The following is a 20,104-nucleotide window of genomic DNA, read 5'->3' on the forward strand; positions in this document are numbered from 1 at the left end:
CGAAGGTCACATAGTCTGGGGGTCCACGAACAAGTCAGGAAAGAGGCAAACGCGTAAAGAGCAGTTTTGAAAATAGTCTGTGAGGGACTTCCCTGGCCATCCAGTGGTTAAGACTTCGCCTTCCAATGCAGGGGGTGCGGGTTTGATCCCTGGTCGGGGAGCTAAGATCCCACATGCCTTGCGGCCAAAAAACCAAAACATAAAACAGAAGCAATGTTGTAACAAATTCAATAAAGACTTTAAAGATAGTCCACATCAAAAAACCTTTAAAAAAAAAAAAAAAGAAAGAAAAAGAAAATAGCCTGTGTGACCCCAGAGAGGGAGAGCTAGATCGAATAGCAGCTACCAACAGATTTTCATTTCTGTTCTACTTCCTGCAATTGGATTCCGAGAAATTCCCCCCTCTCTTCCAGTGAGACTTGTGTGATCGCTCTAAAAAGTTCCTTCTGTGAACCGGCAGCATTGGCCTCACCCGGGGTTTTGCTAAGAAATGCAGACTCTCAGGTGCACCCTGGGTGCACTGCATCAGAATCACATTTTAATAAGATTCCCAGGTGATTTGCATGCACGTTACAGTTTAAGAAGCCCTGATCTAAGGGATTCATGTAACTTCGCTAATCAGTGACCCCCCCTCACAACTCCCATCGCCATGAAGGGGCCGCCATGATCATGGTGTCACCCTACACCCCCCTCAGTCCCTTGGTCACCAAGCATGTGGTGGCCACCAGCTGTGTGCATGTCCCTGGGCTGGTACTTCAGGAGAGAAGTAACGGGTATTGTGGCCTTGTCTTGAAGGAGCCACGACTGCCTTCATTAAAGGCCGCACTTAAGAGTCCCTCTTCTCTGGGGAGTTGCCTGGTGGCCTAGGAGTTGGGATTCTGCACTTTCACTGCCTTGGCCCAGGGCTCAGTCCCTGGTGGGGGAACTGAGATCCCACAAGCCACGCAACGCGGCCAAAAAAAAAGGAAACCCTCTTCTCACACTTTGAAACCTCTGCCTCCTCCAAACTCTCTGAGCTGGTGTCACTGAAGTCTGAGTTTCCAGCACCCATCAAGGAACTGGAACCACGCACAGAGCAGCACTTAAAATTTTGCGCTGTTGGGAATTCCCTGGCGGTCCAGGGGTTGGGACTCGGCGCTTTCACTGCCGAGACCGGGATCTAGGATCCCGCAAGCCGGCGATTCGGCCAAAAAAAAAATTTTCCTTGTGGTTGCCTGATGGTCTGATGCCCCACGACGTTCCAAATCTGCACGCTCCTCTCATCCACCTCTTCCTACCTCCCAGCTCTCAGCCACCCTCTTTTCTCACCTGGATGGTTGCAATAGCCCCCCAACAATGTGCACTCTGGGCCCAAGGTCACCACCCATCCAGGGAGATCCTTTCCAAAAGCAAATCTAGCTAGATCACCCCTGCTTACAAGGAGAGACGAAAAGCTGTCACAGATGGGAGAAAACTGAAAGACATGGTAACTAAACGCAATGTGGGATCCTGGATTGGATCCTGCAACATAAAAGGGACATTTGTGGAAAAACGGTGAATCCAAAGAAAGTCTGTAGTTTAGTTAGTAGTATTGTTACCAGTGTTAATTTCTTAATTTTGATAATTGGGCTATGGTTATGTAAGATGTCAACACTGGGAAAACCCGGGTAAGGGGTATAATGGAAACTCTCTGTACTATCTTTGCAACTCTTCTAAAAGATTTTAAAAAATGCAAAAACTTCAGGGGCTCCCATCTGCACTTGGAATAAAATCCAGGCATTTCCCATGGCCGGCAAGGCTCTGCCTGCCCCCACCGGCCTCCCAGCTCCCTGTGGGTAGGGGCCTCACCTTCTTGTTTACTACTGTGTCTACTGGGCTTAGGAAAGTGTCTAGCACACCATGAGTGAGCAATAATATTGTGCCACCACCTTCCAGCTCTGAGTTGCGCCTCGTCCTGGAGTCTTCCCACCCTTTGAGCATGTGCACTGGCTGAGATGGCGTTAACCACCACTCCCAGTGGCTCACAGCTGGGTCAGCACCCCCAGCCCCGGTTTCTTCCCTTTCCCACCCATCACAAGCATCCCTTGGAGCCTGGCCCACCCAGGATCTGACTTCATTCCTGCAGCCCCCTTAGTGAGCACACAGGGCAGGCTACGCAGATGTTCTAGGGCATCTGTGTTTTGTCCCTCAGCTAGCCGGGCTCGGCACAGCCTGCCCCACGGAGTGTGTCTGCAAACTGAGAGGTGCCCCGAGAGGGATGTCAAGGCATTCCCAACATCTTGGACTTGGCTAATTCCCCCTAGGCCTTGGCCTCCTGCTGCAATTTGGGAACCTGCCGCCAGGCGGACAGTGGTGACTGCCTTTGATCAAGCAGGTCACATAGTGAGGGTCCCCCCACCCCACGGCCCTTGTGTTTAAGAGCAAGAAAGCAGGGATTTAGTACAAAATCCCACCACCTCTCAGGCCATTCACACTGGGGAGGCACTTCTTCCCATACACACTCTCCCCAGGGCCTGATAGGGCAGGGCAGTGGAGGCTGGGGTGCTGACAAGATCTGATGAATGTTTTTAAAGGATGGCTCAGCTGCTGGGGGCAGAATGGACTAAAGGGGCCTGGCAGAAACAGGAGATCTGAAGGCGCTGTGGCAATAACTCCTGGTTTGGTCGGGGAGCAGTGGTAAAGATGGCAAAAAGGAGACATATTTGGGGTATGTTTTGGAGGTGCTGACCAGAATTGCTGCTGATTGGATATAAAGGGTGAGGAAAGAGGAATCAGGATAACACGAGATTTGGGACCTGAGCCTCCGGATGGGTGGTGACATAGAACAGATTGGAGGAGGAACAGGTTGGGAGGGAGGGTCAGGTTGCTGGTGGCCCCCAACACCGGCCTCCTCTCCACCCCCTTCTCCTACACTCCATATGCTCCTATCACCCCATCTTTCTTCTCTCCTCGAACCTGCCACCGCTGCCCACTCCTTAAGGCTCTGCACTGGATCTTCCTTCTGTTTCTGAACTTAGATCTCAGCTACAATGTCGCCTCCCCAGAGAGGCCCTCCCTGTCCACCGGCCACTTGCTCTCACAGCCTCCTGTCTAATTTTCCAAAAATCAGTTCCCACTCTCTTGGACTTGGAAAAGATGCCATGTCCTCCGCCGTGCAACACATGGGGGCACCTGGCCAGTTTGCCCCATGCTGGGAGGCTGAGCAGCCACTTGGTTAAGGTGGTGTCTGCCAGATCTTCCCATCGTAAGGGTGCCTTTTCCCTCTGTAATCGATACGTAATCTGAGGGGCGATACTCTGAGACCGTGTGAATATACTGTTCCCCGACAACCCTTCACCCAGGAATTTAGCATCAGCCGGTGATTCATGCCTAAACCAGTTATCACTACAGTGGCTGCAATAGTCTCTTAAACTGCAAAAGTCTCCTCTGCCTCACCCTGCTTCAATTCTTCCTTCACACCTTGCCCTAGTGAAATTCTTAAGGCACAGGACCAATTACATCGCCCCCCTTCGCAAAAACCTTCTGTGGCTCCCTGCTACTTACAAAAGAAAGTCCAGACTCCTTGGCTAGACTCTTGAGGCCCCGCATGGTCTGGCCCAGCTATATACCACCATCTCTGCTAAAGCTGTGCGTACCAGGATACTCCCTTTTCACACCTCCATGCCTTTACCCAGCTGTTTCCTCAGCTACAGTGCCACGTCCAAAAGGTGTTCCTCTGAGTCCTTCCTTGGCTGGAATGAAGCTCTTTCTCCCCGGACCCCGGCCCCACCCCGACCCTCACCCCCAGCCCTTCTCACAACCCCGCACAGCTGTTTCTGCTCTTCCTCTGTCCTGAGCTGCTGTTTGTCATCTCCCATCTGTTTGCTTTACTAGATGATGAGCTTTTCGGGGCAGGGACCATGTCTGTCTCCTCCTGAACGCCCAAGGTATCTAGCATCAGGTCTTACACATGGTTAGTGCTCATGTGTTTGATGATTGAATGCTACAGGAGCCGTAGGAAGCCAAGACTGCCTCCTGGGGTTAGGACATGGATGCCCCGTCCCACATCTCCAAATCCTGATGATGCTGAAGACACAGACCAGGAGGCAACGCAGTGCAGTAGTGATGGAGGGCCCAAACTTTGGGGGTCCAGCATCCTGGGTTCACATACCAGCGAGACGCTGACCAGTGTCATGGGCATCTGTGGGCTTCGCCTGACCAGCAGCCTTCTGCCTTTCTCTGGAAACAACACCTCCTTGATTTCCTTTGGGCCATCTCCTCTCTCCCACTCTCAGACCATGAAGTTTGCACAGGGGGTTGATCCCATCCCTGATTTCCTGGGACTTTAGCTATATCTATAGGGAAGATTGTGCCCGCTTACTGTGGGAGTTGAAAATTAGGTAGGATACAGCCTGATACCACTGCTACTCATCCTGCCACCATCAGGGGAGGATCTGAGAATGAAGCCAACACAGAAGAAAGAAGAGCAGAGACCAGATTTCTGATGCCATTTGCATACCTGGATCCAGCCATGCCCGAAGGCATTCCTCTAGACTTTTACTCGGCCAGTTTCCATCACTTGCAACCTGAAGATTCTGACCCACCAGTTGCAAGATGATGTATTTAAAGCAGATTGCATGGCACATTGTCTGCTCCATAATTATATGGGGACTGTTACTGTTATTGAGACTCAAGCTGTCAAAGTAAGATGTATCCAGGGGCCCACGCGGCCAGAGAAATGGTTTTCTGGTTCCCAGGCCCCTGGCCATCACCACACCTGTGGTCACAGGGACCAACCTGGCCTGGCAGAAGGTACTCACCCTCCTTTCTCTGGCCTGCAGTGTCTCCTCCTACAGGGGACCGGGTGAGGAGAGGAGGAGCCCTTCGGGCACTGTCAGCCCTTGGCCCCTCCTGTGGCTTCCGTGGGATCATCACGGTGAACTTGTCCCCACTGGGGGCCTCCTCTTGCCTCTCAACAGTGTCCCAGTCCTGCCAGGGAAGGGGAGGAGAAAGCCTGTTTGGAGAGCAAGGAGAGAGAGCCCAGGGCCTGCACTCCCAGCATGAGATGGGTAGATGGAAGGGAAGGGAACTGACATTGCAAGAGCACCTGCTGTATGGTCAGGACTGTGCTGGGCTCTTTGAAGGTGTTAACTCAGCGAATGTTCAATCAACCCTGTGCAGTAGGTACGTCCCTTGGTGCTAAGAACTTGCCCAAAGTCACACAGCTGGGACATGGTTTATATGGGAGGGGACTTGAACCCAGGGTAGTCAGACTCCGTGTGGTAGGAGGGCCTTCGAATAGCGGCCCCTGCCCCAGAGACACCCCCAGGATCCAGAGAGAAGTAGGTGAGTTCAAAGTCTAGCCCCAGGGGCTTTCCTGGTGGCGCGGTGGTTAAGAATCCGCCTGCCAATGCAAGGGACACGGGTTCGAGCCCTGGTCCGGGAAGATCCCACATGCCGCGGAGCAACTAAGCCCGTGCACCACAACAACTGAACCCGCATGCCACAACTACTGAAGCCCACGCGCCTAGAGCCCGTGCTCCGCAACAAGAGAAGCCACAGCAATGAGAAGCCCACGCACCACATTGAAGAGTAGCCCCCGTTCACCAAAACTAGAGAAAGCCCATGTGCAGCAACAAAGACCCAATGCAACCAAAAATAAATAAATAAATAAATTTATAATAACAAAAAAACCCCAAAGTCTAGCCCCACCACTTCCCAGATGTGTGGCCTCAAGTAAGTCACTTCCCTTCTTTGAGCCTCAGATTTCTTGCCCCAAAACAGGGACATAAAACTCTCCACCTCAGAGTGGGGTGGTGAGCCTTCCTGAGACAATGCCTGCAGGGCTGGGTTGTTTTATTCTGAGTCTTACCACTTCCCCCTGGGGTCTCCTGGGTAGTCTGCCTCTTCTGTCCTGGGACAACCCTTTGAGGGTCGAATGTCCCAAGAAGTTCCCCTGAGTCTCCTCTTCTCCTGGCTAAATAGCCCCCCGCCCTTGCCAGGCCCCACAGCCTGCTCCCTTTCCTCTGACCCTCGGAGATCCATGCCAGGGCTGGTCATGGGGCTGAGCAGTGTGTGACCAGGGCAGGGCCTAGGTCCAGTCCCACTCTTGATCTGGATACCACACCCAACATCCCGGCCCTCCGTGAACTGAGAGTTTTTGGCAGCCGGAGCCCGTTGATGATTCACGGGGAGCTCCCTGTCAACTGAAACACCTGCCTCCATCTTTTCATAGCCAGACCCTCAGCCCCCTGGGCTGGCCCTGCAGAGCCCCCGGCCCCTCCCAGGTGCATGGTCTGGGGCGGCCCAACATGCTGGCTAAGGCTCCAAAGGACCTCGGCTCCATTCCCTGTTGTGAGAGGCTCAGCCCCGTCTGGAAGTTTGCGTGGGACCCCAGGGCTGGCCCAGGGGCAGACACCTGCTCTTGCCCTGGCCTCCTGCCCCCCTCTCACCACGGAGGACGAGTCGCTGGAATCATCAGGGGCTTCGCAGTCAGGGCTGGAGCTGGTGCCAGAGTCAGGGCTCTCGTTGAAGCTGCCACACAGGGAGGAGGCCAGGCCCTCCAGGTAGGGTGCTGCCTCGGGTTCCTGGCTCCTGGGGGTGGCTGTGAGGCCCTCTGCAGGGAGCCCTGCTGATGGGCCCCTGGGAGAGGAGACAGACCCATGACTTTTTCCCCCAAAGTGATGGGAATTAAGGAGTAACACCCCACCACCAGCCAGGTGCACACACACCTCACTTTTGAGTGGAGGAGGGAGCTAACACCGAGGGCTGCCTGTGCTCTGCCCTTCACGTGGGCTGCCTCGTTTAGCTCCAACAGCCTCCCTTCGAAGTGAGTGTAAAGATTCCCATTTTACAGATGAAGAAACTGAGGCTCAGAGAGGTCAAGGGACTGGCCAAGGTCACAGAGCTAGGAAAAGGCAGAGATGCACTGTGAACCAGGGCTGTGGCCTCAGCCCCCACCATGTTACTAGAGCAGGAGAGAGGACCCCAAGCTTGGTAAGACTAAGACAGAATCATGCTGGGCTAATAGTGGGCTTTGAGAGGGAGCAGGGCTCCAGGGGCAGTGACAGGGCCACTGGTCTGGATGCCAAGGGAGGGAGCTGTAGAGAAAGCCCTGCTTTAAAGAAGCCAGTAGGTTAGAGCTGGCAGTATCCCCAAAAAGTGACCCACAATGGACAACAAGGGGGGAAAGTGGTGGGGAGGTGTGATGAACTGGGAGATTGGGATTGACATATATACACTAATATGTATAAAATGGATAACTAATAAGAACCTGCTGTATAAAAAATAAAATTCTAAAATTCAAAAAAAAAAAGAGTAACCCACAAATTGGTCTACGAGACAGAAATGAATGATGACCCTTAAAAGAGGTCTGTGGTCAAATAAGTTTGAGACATATTACACTCTTCTCCTATCTTCCCCACCCAAAAGCACAGTGCATGCTAGCAAACTAAAAGCTCTGACAAGTCCTGCAAAAAAGATATTCAAATTTGTTTATACCAGACTTTCTGAAACATATTTGATGGCAGAGCTGTTTTTCGTTTTTTTTTAAAATAATGCCTACCTATGAGGAACACATGTTCGCAAAACAATGCTGATTTGATTCAATCCCTCTTCTTTTTTAAATAGGGAAACTGAGGTATAAAAAGAGGGAATAACTTGCCCAAGGTCCCACAGCCCATCAGGGAAGGAGCTGAAGCTGGAACCCAGGTTTCTAGACCCTCAGCCATGCCCTCCCAAGGCACCATGGCCCCAAAGAGGGACTTCGGTCCAACTCAGGCCCCGGGGTGGAGGGAATTCCAGAGCCTAGGGGCAGTGCATGGTCAGGTAGGTGGGTGATAAAAAGCGCCCCTGGGTGCTGAGACTGTTTAATCTTTTAAAGCTGTGCAAAGGGAACCAGGAAATGTGAGTGGGCTGTGGGCCATGCCCACTGCAGGGTGGGTGCACAGCTGCTCCATCCCCTGAGCTAGGGCCCATGGAACATGCCCACTGCTGCCTGTACCCAGGCCAAGTGGACTGACCACGTGACCCACGCCAGCAGCCAACACAGACGGAGGCTGCCATCATGAAGGGGTGTGGGGTGGGATGGGTGAGGGCATCCAACCCCGGGAACCCCTCCTCAGGCCCCAGGGTTCTACCCACCTCTCAGGCCCTGGCCCAAGGCCTGAACCCACCACAGACTGGCAGTTGGAGGTCGAGGCACAGAGCGGGTCCTCAGGGGCAGCCGGGCGGCAGGGCAGGTCGCAGTAGGGCGCCTCAGCACTTGGAGGGCTCCCGGGCTCCTGAGACAGAGTTGGAGAGGAGGCAGCTTGCCGCCCACGTGGGGGTTCCCCTCCCCCTGTGCAGCCCCTCCCCCCACCAGGCGGTGTGGAAGAGTCTCCAGACAGCTCCTCCTGGGATCTCCACTTCTCAGGGAGAGCTGTCCATCAGACTGGAAGTGCTCCTTGGGACCCAAGCTGGGGGCTGGCAGAGGCACAGGGTATGTGCATGCACACACGTCTACAGGTATGTGTTCATATAAATTCCTGCGTGTGTGCAAGTATGCACATGTGCACGCATGTGTATGCGTGCCTGGTGGGTACACTGATGCGTCTGTTTGCATAAGTGCATGTACGTTTATTTATATGTGTTTATAAACACACGCATCAGCATACCCACCTGACTTGTGTACACAAGCTAGCACGTGTGTGTAGGCACAGATGTATGAGTATGTGCCTGAGGATGTGAAGTGCACACAAGGATCCAAAAGGGTCTTCTGTCGCCGCCAGAACACAAGGATGAGGAGGGAGAGGGAGGATTAAGCTAGCCCGGAGAATGAAGGAAAATGTCTGAGGCAGGAAGAGGTAGTCTGAGGTAGGAGGAGATGGGAAGGAACACCTTGGAGAAAAGGAGAGATGTGCGCTCCTAAAGGAGGGCCACGGGGCTCCAGGGCTGGAAGGTCAAGGCTCCAGGGGTTGGGGGCAGGGCCCCTGAGCTGACTGAGGGTTTCTCTCTCCCTCCTGCCCTGAGCAGGGCCACACCTGTGAAGGCTGGTGCTGGGCTCAACAGGGGGAACGGCTGCTCACCTCTGGGAAGGCCCCCCCATTCCTCCCCACCTCCCAGGGTGGCAGGGCCCTCCCCCGGTGAGGGGGACAGCGGCCACGGCACCCTGCACCCCGCCTCCTCTCGGATTACCTGGGCGGCGGGCTCCGGCAGTGGCGGCTGGCGGCTGTCAGCACCCTCGTCCCCGGGGGGCTCCAACTCAGGCCCCCACGCTGCTGCCCTCCCAGGCCCCGACTCTGGGCTGAGGCGGCGGCAGCCGAGGCAGTGGAAACCTTAGAGGGGCCGGCTGCGGGAGCAGGGGCCCCTCATTACTGTTTCATAAGCCAGGGCCCAGCCAAGAACAATGCAGGACATGAAACCGCAGGAACCCGATCCTCGCGGCTCACCTGAGAGCGGGACCGGGCGGGGGCCTGGGCACGGGCTCCCTGGGGACCTTGGAGCCCAGAACCGGGGCGGAGGCCACAGCCTGGCCGCAGCCCTGGGGTGGGCACAGAGTCTCCAGGTTCCAAGAAGGCCGCCACTCTGGGACCTGGCCAGTGCCAAGGAGTGGGGCTGGGGTGTCTGCCGCGCCATCCAAGCCAGAGAAGGAAGGCCCGTCTGGATTCAGTTTCGCCCCCTGCCCAGGAGCCAGATTCTGATCACCGCTCCATAGCGGGAGGTGTCAGATCTGCAGCCCGGCCTGGCGCCTTGGCTACCCTGGGGACCTTGCCGCATGAATGAGGAGGGAGCGGCACTCTGGGCATCATCAAGGGGTCCCAGCCCAGCTGGGCCCAGCAGGAGCCCCAGCCTGTTGTGGTACCTCCTCCCTGCTTTCACCTCCAGCCCCTGTCACTACCCACCATCCACACGAGTAGGCCCAGCAACTAATCCCCAGCTCTGATTTCCTGTCTGGCGGGTCAGCACGGGCTCTGGCCTCAGACAGTCATCAGGCCCAATCCTGGCGCCTCCACTTCCCAGCTGGGTGACCTCAGCCCAGTGACTTCCCTCTCTGAGCCTGGTTTCCTCATCTACAAAACAGAGGTGATTAATGGACCCACTCCCTAGGGGTGTTATGAGAATTAAATGAGTTAATATGAGTGAAAGGGCTTAGAACACCACCAGGTCTGTACATCTTAAATATAATAAATAATGTAAAAACATTCAATAGAATTTTATTAGTGTTAAATCAATAAATGTTAAATACACTTAAGAATAGATGCATTGAAAAGGAATGTGTGGGGCCTGGCATACAGCAAGACCCTCCTCCCTCCATCCAGAACCTGGCCATGACCTGGTCAAGGCTGTGTGATTTCCAGGGATAAGCCCTCCTCACACCTCCCAGCCTGGGAGACTCAGCTGAGAGCAGAGCAGAGATGCATCCAGAGCCCAGGATCATAGGGGAGCTGGAGCAAGCTTCTGGGAAAGGTTTGCTCTGTGACCTGGGGCCCTTTCTGCATTTTCTTTCTTTCTTTTTTTTTTTTTTTTAAATAAGTTTATTTATTTATTTATTTTTGGCTGCATTGGGTCTTCGTTGCTGTGCGTGGGCTTTCTCTAGTTTCAGTGAGCAGGGGCTACTCTTCAATGCGGTGAGCAGGCTTCTCATTGCGGTGGCTTCTCTTGTGGAGCGCGGGCTCTAGGCGCGCAGGCTTCAGTAGTTGTGGCACATGGGCTCAGTAGTTGTGGCTCACGGGCTTAGTTGCTCCACGGCATGTGGGATCTTCCCGGACCAGGACTCGAACCCATGTCCCCTGCATTGGCAGGCGGATTCTTAACCACTGCGCCACCAGGGAAGTCCTTGCGTTTTCTAACATAGGTGAAGATGTCAGAACTGGCTCTAGCCCCAGGTGATACCTTTATCAGGCCCCTCAGGGATGAGTTTGTGCTGGAGTGTAATTAAGGATCTGGCTGGGGGATGCTTTTTTAACACACAGATTTTGTGACGCTACGTGTTTGAAACTGCTCATCCATGAGCAGGACTTTCATCAGCGCCAGATCCTGATGACTTGAAAGCCTCTATCTCCTGCAGAGGTCTGGCTCCTGAGCGCCTCATATTAAGTAAACTCCTCTCATCTCCAGTGTGTCCCCCAGGCACCTCCCACTCACCACCCCAAACAACTCTAAACGGGCCTCCCATTCCAAGAACTCTGCCTCAGAAAATAACACAGCAGTCAGCCATGTTCCAGCCTCTCCACGTTACTCAGTTACCAAATCCTTTAGATTCTCCTATTCAGTTAGTTCTGAAATGTGTCCATTTGTCTCCATCTCAAAATCTCCAGCATCAGGGACTTCCCTGGTGGTCCAGTGGTTAAGATTCCACGCTCCCAATGCAGGAGGCCCGGGTTCAATCCCTGGTTGGGGAACTAAAATCCCACATACCGCAACTAAGCCCGCACGCCACAACTAGAGAAGCCCGCGTGCCACAATGAAGACCCAGTGCAGCCAAAATAAAATTAGTTAATTAAAAAAAAAGTCTCTGTCACCTCTGATATGAGTAATTGCACTTTTTCCTCATTGGTCACCTTGTTCACTCTCACTCCCTGCTGTCCATTCTCTGTCCTGCAGTCAGAGTGACTTTTGAAAATGCAAATCTGATCACATCACTCCCCTGTTTAAAATCTTTAGTGGCTCCCCATGCCTCTCAGGAAAAAGTCCAAGGTTCTCAGCATGTCCACAAGTTCCCACAAGGCCGGTGAGACCCAGCCCCCACCCCATTCTCCATCCTTGGCTTCTCTCCACCCTCCAGTGTGCCTCCTCCTTTCTGCCTCAGGGGCTTTGCACTTACTGTTCCCTTCCTCTCCTCTTACCCCAACTTCACTGGCGATACCCTCATAGCCCTTACCAAGCAGCTAAAGTATCATTTCCTTGGAGAAACATTCCCCGAATGCCCTATCATTTACCCTCATGCCACGTGCTGTTCCTTTACAACATTTATCACAACCATGATTCAAAAATTATTTGCATAATTACTTTCTTAGTCTCCATTTCTCTTGCTAGACTACAAGCCCATGAACCAGGAACTGTGTCTGTTCTATTTGTCACTGTTTCCCCAATATCTAGCTTAATGCCTGGCACATTTTAAGTACCTTTTCAAAATATGTGAACACATGAGCTGGCCCAAGGTCTCAGCTGGGAAGTGGTGGGACTGAGACTAGAACTCAGACCTGTCTGAATCCAAGTTTCTCCTCCTGTTCCATGCTTGCCATCTCCCCACCCATCAGGAGAAGGTCATTTGCATGGGAGATGGACTCACAGGGATTTCAGGCAACTGCTCCCTGAATTTGGGGGCGAGGGTAGGGGAGCTGTTTTTGGAGGTATCAGGACGGGTAGAAAAGAATCTCCCAGGTTTATTTTTCTGGTCGGGAAGGAGGAAGAAAGGAAACGAATGTGTATCGAATTAGCCACATGTGACTTGGGCTAAGCAGGGCCAGATGCCCTGGGTGAGAAGACTTGTTGCCCCACTTTACCCATTAGGAGAGTGAAACCAGAGCAGTCAATGACCCAAGGTCACACAGCGGGTAAATGGCAAACCTAGGACTGGAACTCTGGTCTGCTTTGGCTCCAAAGCTGAACAGCAACTCCCTTATAATGGTCACCTCTTAGAGCCTAATGCCTGCATGGAGATGGCTGCCAGGCTCAAGAGGAGCCTCAAGTCCCACTGAGAATGACAGAGCCATTAGGCGGTCAAGGCTGCAGCGCCCTTGGAGATTCACAGTCCTGTGCTTCTCATAGCTCTGGGTTTACTTGGACCAGGGCTTAGCCTGAAACCTCATCCATCACAAAGTGAGAAAATGCCTCCCCTTTCACTCCTTCAGTACCTTCAAGGAGAAAGTCTCCAGTGGATGTGGGTATCTTTAATGGCTAACACCTACCAATCTCCCTTTTTAACAGAGACAGCAGGGCTCAGGCTCAGAACCTTTAGCTGACAACACTCTCTAGTTAGAATTTAGTGACATTTCTGGATTGTTTTTTTTTTCCTTTTTTATTCTTTCCTTTGAACCTTTTATATAAAGAATATGATTCTAGTTTTCTATTTGTGGTGGTGATGTAAAGTTTTGTTTTAATATAAGTGAAAAAATGCGTACTGATTTAATGGACAGTACAGTAAGTAATAGGTTATATGAGGCTTGGCAAAAAAATCATAAGAGCAGGAGGAGAATAACTGGCATTTGGGAAGCGTTAACATGGTCCCACCATCTCATTGTACAGACTGGGAAAACTGAGGCTCTGACCACAAGGAAGGTCAGTGTCTGAGTTCAGTTGCAAGTTAGTGGCCCAGCCAGGCACCCCCATCGCAGACTCCCCTGTCCCAAACGACCACTCAGGAAAGCCTGCCCACCTGATGCCTTGCTCTGTGGGCCTCCTCAGGGTGGAAGCAGTTCTGACAGCATCTCTGGGCAAGCACATTAGCTTCAAAGTGTTCACAGGGGGCATTCCCAGCCACCCCATCCATATCAGTTGAATCAGGCCAGGGCAGCTCCTGCAATCCGATGGTGGGGCCTGGGAAGAATTGGGAGTGGGGAGAGGCAAAGACCAGCTGACTGGCTGGCAGCCCACCCGGACTCCAGCCCCAGCTTGCCCCCAGACAGCCAAGGACCAAGGAAATGAGGTTATCCATCAATTCTTTCACCTGCTCACTTATTCACTCAACAAACACTCATTAAGCACCTCCTAAGCACCAGGCACTCTGCCAAACATTTGACATGTGATTTCTAGTCATTACTGCAGTGTTGCTCAAAGTGTATTTTGAGGACCCTGCATTAGACTCAGCTGAGCTGCTCATAAAATGCATATTCCCAGTTCCTTCCCTGATCCACCCAGCCAGAATCTCTGGAGGTGAGGCACTTATACAAGGCACTTATACAATGCATGTTATACATGTCTCCTAGGCGATTCCAATGCACCCCAAAGTTTGAGTGCCCTTGCCTTACAGTTATCCTGCATTGTAGATAAAATTAATGCCAATTTCAGATGAGGCAACTAAGTCTCACAGAGATTCCATAACTTGTTCAAAGTCCCAGTGGCTGAATTGGATTCAAACCCAATCTTTGTGCCTCCCCACCCTCTCAGAGGTGGGTGTGAGGGACACTGGATCACACTGCCAACTCACACAGGTCCCTTGGGAAACCCTGAGAGTGAGGCAAATGGCCAGCCAGGTATTTTCAGAATTGAGGACAAAATCATGGATGAAAGTGAACAACATAAGGTCACACTGCAAGTCTGGCAGAGCTCAGCCAAAGAGAACCCCTGGTGTTGTGACGAGCACAGGGCTCTTCCTCTGGGCGCCACTGAGGGCTCCAACCCCATGCCCTGGCGGGGCGGGGGAGCCCCGTCAGAAGAGTGACTTGAAGATGCTCTCCTCACCCCAGCAAGTGGGGTGGGGTGAGAGGAATCCATATCCCCAAACACACATGCACCTTACTGTGCCCCCAGGTCATCTGCTCATACCTGTCGAGTTTCCTCCAAAGCGTCGCAGGGGATCTGGCCTTAGTTGCCAATCTTGGGGGAGAGCTGGAGAATTTCACATCCTCCCCTGGGGCAACCAGGGAGAAGATTCCTGGCTCCTTCACCATCAGACCTGGGGAAGTGGCAGGGCACGGTGGAGGTTGGGGGCACCACTGGCCCTTCAGTGGTCCCGGGGTCTCCAATTCTCCCCGAGCTGTTATCTCCCTGCGTCGTTCCCTGCTCCCAGTAGTGCAGAGGGTAGGCATCCGTCCTGCCCAGCCTGGGCGGTTCCTTCCCAATCCCGCCACATAAAGGAGCAACGCCTCAGACTGAGAAAGCAGCTTAATCCCCTGTGGGCGGTTGTGGGGTGCTCTTATACACATGCCCCTCACTGCTCCCGCTTCCCCCTCCCACCCCCAACCAATTGGCAGAATCCTTCTCTAAAATGCACTTTAGGTGTGGATATAACAATGAAAAACCTTCAGCGGACATGCATGCCCCACCCGGGGAATGGACCCCTGGACCTCTCTCCATCCAGCTAGTCAGACAGTCCCTCCCCGTGTCCCTCACCCCTCTACCTTTTCCCACTAGCCTTTCCTCCCTCTCAACCTTTCTGCTCGCGGTACTAACCTCGGCTCGGGTTTCCACACACAAGGGGGTGCTGGGGTGGGGTGCCAGGGGTCACAGCCTTTCTATTTTAACAATGAATCAGAACGTTGCCTGGGAGGTGGACGAAGACCACGCCCCTGCCGCTCTCGCATAGGCTCTTTCTAGGTGCTTCATTTACATGAAGACCTTGGGACTGGACAACCCGAGGGCAAGGGGCGGGGCGGAGGCGGGCGGCGCCCAGATGTCTCCGAATGCCAGACCCGCTGCACGCTTAGCCTGAGCAGCAGTGGCAGGGTTCCCAGGAGGTTCTTGAGAGGGCTGGCACTGGCGGTTCTGGCTCTTTTTAATCTCTTTCCCTTCCGTTCGTTCCCGCCACAGTCTCCTAGGCCGGCTTTGGCTCTGCGTCTCAATTTTCTTATCTGTAAAGTGGAGGTGGCAGTAGTACCTGAGGATGAAATGAAATGCCCAGGGGTTTTCGACCATTTGCACATCCATTTGCACACTTCCACTGATGTGGAGCTCACTCACAAAATGCAAAGTTCCTCCTTTTAAAAAATATGCCTTCTTTTCTAAGCTAACATTCTGCACTATGTGCCAGCTTCTGTTCCAAAATCTTTACATCTATGAGGACGTAGTAACCTGAAGGATTAAGTACCAAGATCCTCATTTCACAGCAACTAGGATCAGCGAAATTAACTAATTCGCCAGTGTCACCCAGCTAGTAAGTGGCAGAGCCAAGACTAAAACCCTGATGTGTCTGGACTCCACTGGCCAATACAGAGCATCTTCATTCACTAGTTAACTCAGACATTCACAGGTACCTGGTACATGCCAGGCCTGTGCTGGGCACCAGGGATATGGTAACATGAATAAAACGTGGCTCCTTCTGAGAGGGGGAGCCCACTGACGGGGGGAGAGACAGACCCCTGAACAGGTCATCCTGGCACAGGACGGACTGGGTGAAAGCACACCTTCATAACAAGGATAATGATCTTTCTTCTCAGTCCCAATTACTGTAAGCAAAACAGAGAGCAGGGAGGCTCTAGCACTTGTAGTGAGGCCATGGGATCTTGAGACAGTTACCTGACCTCTCTGAGTCAGGAGGTGGGTGGGTGCTTGGTTTGAGTTTGAAACTCAGGGTATGGCCCCAGCTCTGCAGCACCCACCAACCAGTAAAATCTGGAGCCAACTCAGCGTGGCACTCCTGACACTTCAATTCATTCAGTACTTACAGAGCCCCTACTTTGTCCGTTGTGTGCGCTGAGGACACATCAGTGAACAAAAGCGCGAACCTCCTATTTTTGTGGCACTTACATTCTAGTGGAGACAAACAGATCCCAAACAAGATAAACAAGCAATATATGGAGTATGTCGGCTGGTGATAGGTGCTAAGGAGAAAAATGAAGGGGTCGGGGGGTTGGAAGTGGCTGGTGTGGGGAGAGCATTACTTTTTAAATAAGGTGGTCAGGGGCTTCCCTGGTGGTGCAGCAGTTGAGAATCTGCCTGCCAATGCAGGGGACACGGGTTCGAGCCCTGGTCTGGGAAGATCCCACATGCCGCGGAGCAACTAGGCCCGTGAGCCACAACTACTGAGCCTGCACGTCTGGAGCTTGTGCTCCGCAACGGGAGAGGCCGCGACAGTGAGAGGCCCGTGCACCGCGATGAAGAGTGGCCCCCACTTGCCGCAACTAGTGAAAGCCCTCGCACAGAAACGAAGACCCAACACAGCCAAAAATAAATATAAATAAAATAAAAATTAAAAAAAAAAAAAAAGGTGGTCAGGAAGTATTTCCAGCTGGATCTCATATATATACACATATATATTTAGTCAATAAAACAATTCCAATGGCTCTATTTCTTATTTAATGTTACAAAAATCCAAAAATAAATATTTAGAAAATGTTAAACATTAAAAGAAAAAAATAAGGTGGTCGGCGATGGGCTCTCTGAGGTGGCGACCTTTGAGCAAAGACCTGAAGAAGACGTGGCAGTGAGCCTGCAGGTCCTGGGAAAAGCATTTCAGGCTGAAGGGAAAGCAGCAGCGAGGCTAGAGGGGAAAGAATAAGGAGGTGAGGGGGAGAGTCAGTGGGTGGGATTGGTGGGCTGTCCTGAGTGCTCTCCGCAGCTCTGGAGCTGCCTGCCTGCATTCCTCCAGGGCAGGGAAAACAGTTGGGGTGGGGGGATTGGGGTTGGGCAGCAGCCAGGGTACTGAAGGGACCGGTGAGCCAGGGGTGTGTTGGGATGAGTGAAGGGGTCTGTTGGAGGAAGCCCCCTCCTGTGGGGGACAGTAGTACTTTCATCCCTGTGATGGGAACGGCAGCTACAACCCCATTGTACAGATGGGAAACTCAAGACTCAAGCAAGTTGCCCAAAGCCACCCAGCCCCTCGATGACAGTGCCTGGTCTGAAAACACACTCTTGAGTTCTGTGGGATGGCTCAGGGCATAATGGTGGCAGCCAGGGCAGCATCACCACTTGTCACCATTTAGCCCCAGCCTCCCATTCCCCTTTCCGCTCCCTGAAGAGTCTTTGCCTGCTCACCTCCACCCCTTGGCTCACGCCCTTCCCCTCGGCAGAGACATACCTCTTCAGAGATTTGGGGAAGCAGAACAATAAGTGATAGTCCTAATCCCACTCTACCCCCCTGAGCCTCAGTTTCCTCACTGATCAAGCGGGAAGGGTCATCCCAGGCCTCCGGGCTCACAGGCCTGTTGGAGTGTCACATGATCTGGGCAGGCAAGGTAGAGATGCAGGGGGCTGTGACCCAGTGGAGCAGGGGCTGGAAGGTATGAGTCCCTAAAGCGGTCATCAGGGCTGGCTCCAGCCCAAAGCTACCTACCCTGTAAAGTGGTGATCCAAAGCCTGCAGAAGCTGGCGAAGCTGGAAATCTGAACTTTTATATAAAACCTCAAAAAATTTTAAATATGGCTAAGTCAAATTGTTTTTAAACATTGTGTAAGTCAAACCAAACTAATCCTCAGGACTTCTCTTTTATGCAGTGTCTCTGAAATGGTAAATCACAGATTTTCATCCTTTAGTGATGGCTTAAATGCCCACCCGCTCCAGGAAGCCCTCCCTGGCTTCCCCAGCCTTAAGTGAGGGCTCACTCTGCCGGGATCCTGTGCAAGACTCCCGTTGTTCCTGGGGTGTCTTTCACTTTGTCGACCATGTGAGTGGCGCCCCCTGGAGGTAAGATCCTGGATCTCCACCTCCCGTTTCTTTGGGTTTGTTCAGCTAGTCCGGCAGTGTTAACATAGGTATCTAGGGTGTGACATTTCTTTTTGGAAGGACCCATGGCTTGGGTATGTCTACCTTCTTGATCCTTCCCTGGAGATGTACATGTGCCCAGCCAGAGATGACCCTCAGCTTAAATCCCAGCTCCAACTGAGAGACAGTGAGCAGTTAGAACTCAGCTAAAACAGTGTCCTGGAGGACATCAGGGTAGGGTTGGGGGGCATCTCAATGTGCCTCACCTGCAAAATGGGCTTAATGGAATTACCTACCCTGTGGGGTTATGGTGAGAACTCAGTGAGTTAAACCAGGTAAAGAGTGACTGGTATACAGTGAGTGCTCAATAAATGTTATTATCTCTCCTCCTCTCTGTCCCTATAGAAACAGCTCAGGGGATGTAAATCCCTGGAGGGCACGGACCACCCTGTCTTGCTCACCAGTGTATCCCCAGTGCTAAGCACCTAATACTGGTGCTTTACTAAGCACTGCCCTACCGGTGCTCGGTAAACACTTGGTGAGAGAGCAAGTGCTGCCTGCATGAGAGGAGGGTCTGCCCACCTCTCCCCTGGATTATTGCTGGAGGGTTTTGGAGCTTCCAGTCCCCCTGGTGCACCCTGACGCTGCCACCAGGGAGATTTCTCTCAAATGAATCCCTGACTCTGACTATCCCCAGGCTCAACCCCCACTCCCACATCGGAGGCTCCCGCTGCCCCAAGATAAGGGTCCAGATCCTTAGCTCAGACCCTTAAGGGGTCTGGTCCCTGCCGGCCTCTGCAGCTTACTCCTCTCCTCTGACCACCCCTCCCCGACCTTTGCTCACCAAGGGCTCTCTGCCTGCCCATCCCCTCTCCCATCCACCTGGCCAAGCCATCTTCCAAGACTCCTTTCAATGTCACCTCCAATCTGTTCTGTGCCCCCCTGGGCCTATACTTTATTGAACCGACCTCCAGGGTGATCTCCATGTGTCTGTCTCCCTCATGAGATGTGAGGATCATGTCTTATTATCTATAACGGGGTAACTTTTGATGTAACTTAACCTGAGACTCAGTTTTCTCAACTGTCGAATGGAGCTAGTACCCACTTCACAGTGCTGTTGTTGAGTTAGTCATTACTGGCACATTGGAGGTACTTGATAAATTTGTTTTCCATCCTCCTTCTTTTGGTTATTTGCCAATCATGGTGACTAAGGGGGAAGGGAGAGGGCAAAGCTCACCGGACAGGGAAGGTTTCAGCAAGGGCCCACGGGAGATGGTTGTGGCGATGAGGAGAAAAAACTAGATTCGGAAACTTGCAGACAGGAAAGCATGGCACTAGGGCCAAGAAAATCTCAAAAAGATTATTTCAAGGGTTACGTGGGAACACCTGTGAGGAGGGAGAATGGGTCCAGTGTAATCCAGCCAGGACTGGCCAAAAACCTACAGCGATTCAGGTCCTGTTTCAAGAGCAGAAACACAGAAATGACCGACACAACTTCCCATTCAGAAAGCTCAGGGCCTGGCTGGGGGGAAAGAGGTAACCAGGTTATAATATGTTCAGTGTTTAAAAGAAAGAAACGCAAAGTATCCCGGGAGCCCAGATGGAGAAATGACTGATTGCCAGGTGTCAAGGAAGGCTTCCCAGAGGAGGCAGCTCAGAGCCGAGGAGAGTGAGAAAGGCGGAGGGCAGAGTGCAAACACCTAAAGGGCTTCTCTGGCATCTGGAGGAGGCAGATGTTTGCTCAGAACAGGACAGCTTTTCTTTTTTCTTTTTCTTTAATAATTATTTATTTGGCTGTGCTGGGTCTTAGTTGCAGCAAGTGGGATCTTTTAGTTTTGTTGCAGCGTTCAGGATCTAGTTCCCCGAC

At 52.5% G+C, this 20,104-nt stretch overlaps 1 protein-coding gene across 1 annotated transcript in view; it reads right to left on the reverse strand.

The window, feature by feature from the left end:
* TRIOBP (TRIO and F-actin binding protein) overlaps positions 1 to 13,465 on the reverse strand; it is a 56,666-nt gene extending 43,201 nt beyond the window's left edge. The window contains exons 1-4 of the mRNA XM_061206537.1: positions 13,316 to 13,465; positions 8,101 to 8,240; positions 6,411 to 6,600; positions 4,779 to 4,947 (exon numbers count right to left, since the gene is read on the reverse strand). Of these exons, the coding sequence (XP_061062520.1) occupies positions 4,779 to 4,947; positions 6,411 to 6,600; positions 8,101 to 8,240; positions 13,316 to 13,429 (613 nt within the window). The 5' untranslated portion in view covers positions 13,430 to 13,465. The remainder of the gene's footprint in view (positions 1 to 4,778; positions 4,948 to 6,410; positions 6,601 to 8,100; positions 8,241 to 13,315) is intronic.
* Between the last annotated feature and the right edge of the window lie 6,639 nt (positions 13,466 to 20,104).

The sequence above is a fragment of the Eubalaena glacialis genome, chromosome 11, assembly GCF_028564815.1.
Source record: "Eubalaena glacialis isolate mEubGla1 chromosome 11, mEubGla1.1.hap2.+ XY, whole genome shotgun sequence".
NCBI classification, from domain to species: Eukaryota; Metazoa; Chordata; class Mammalia; order Artiodactyla; family Balaenidae; genus Eubalaena; species Eubalaena glacialis.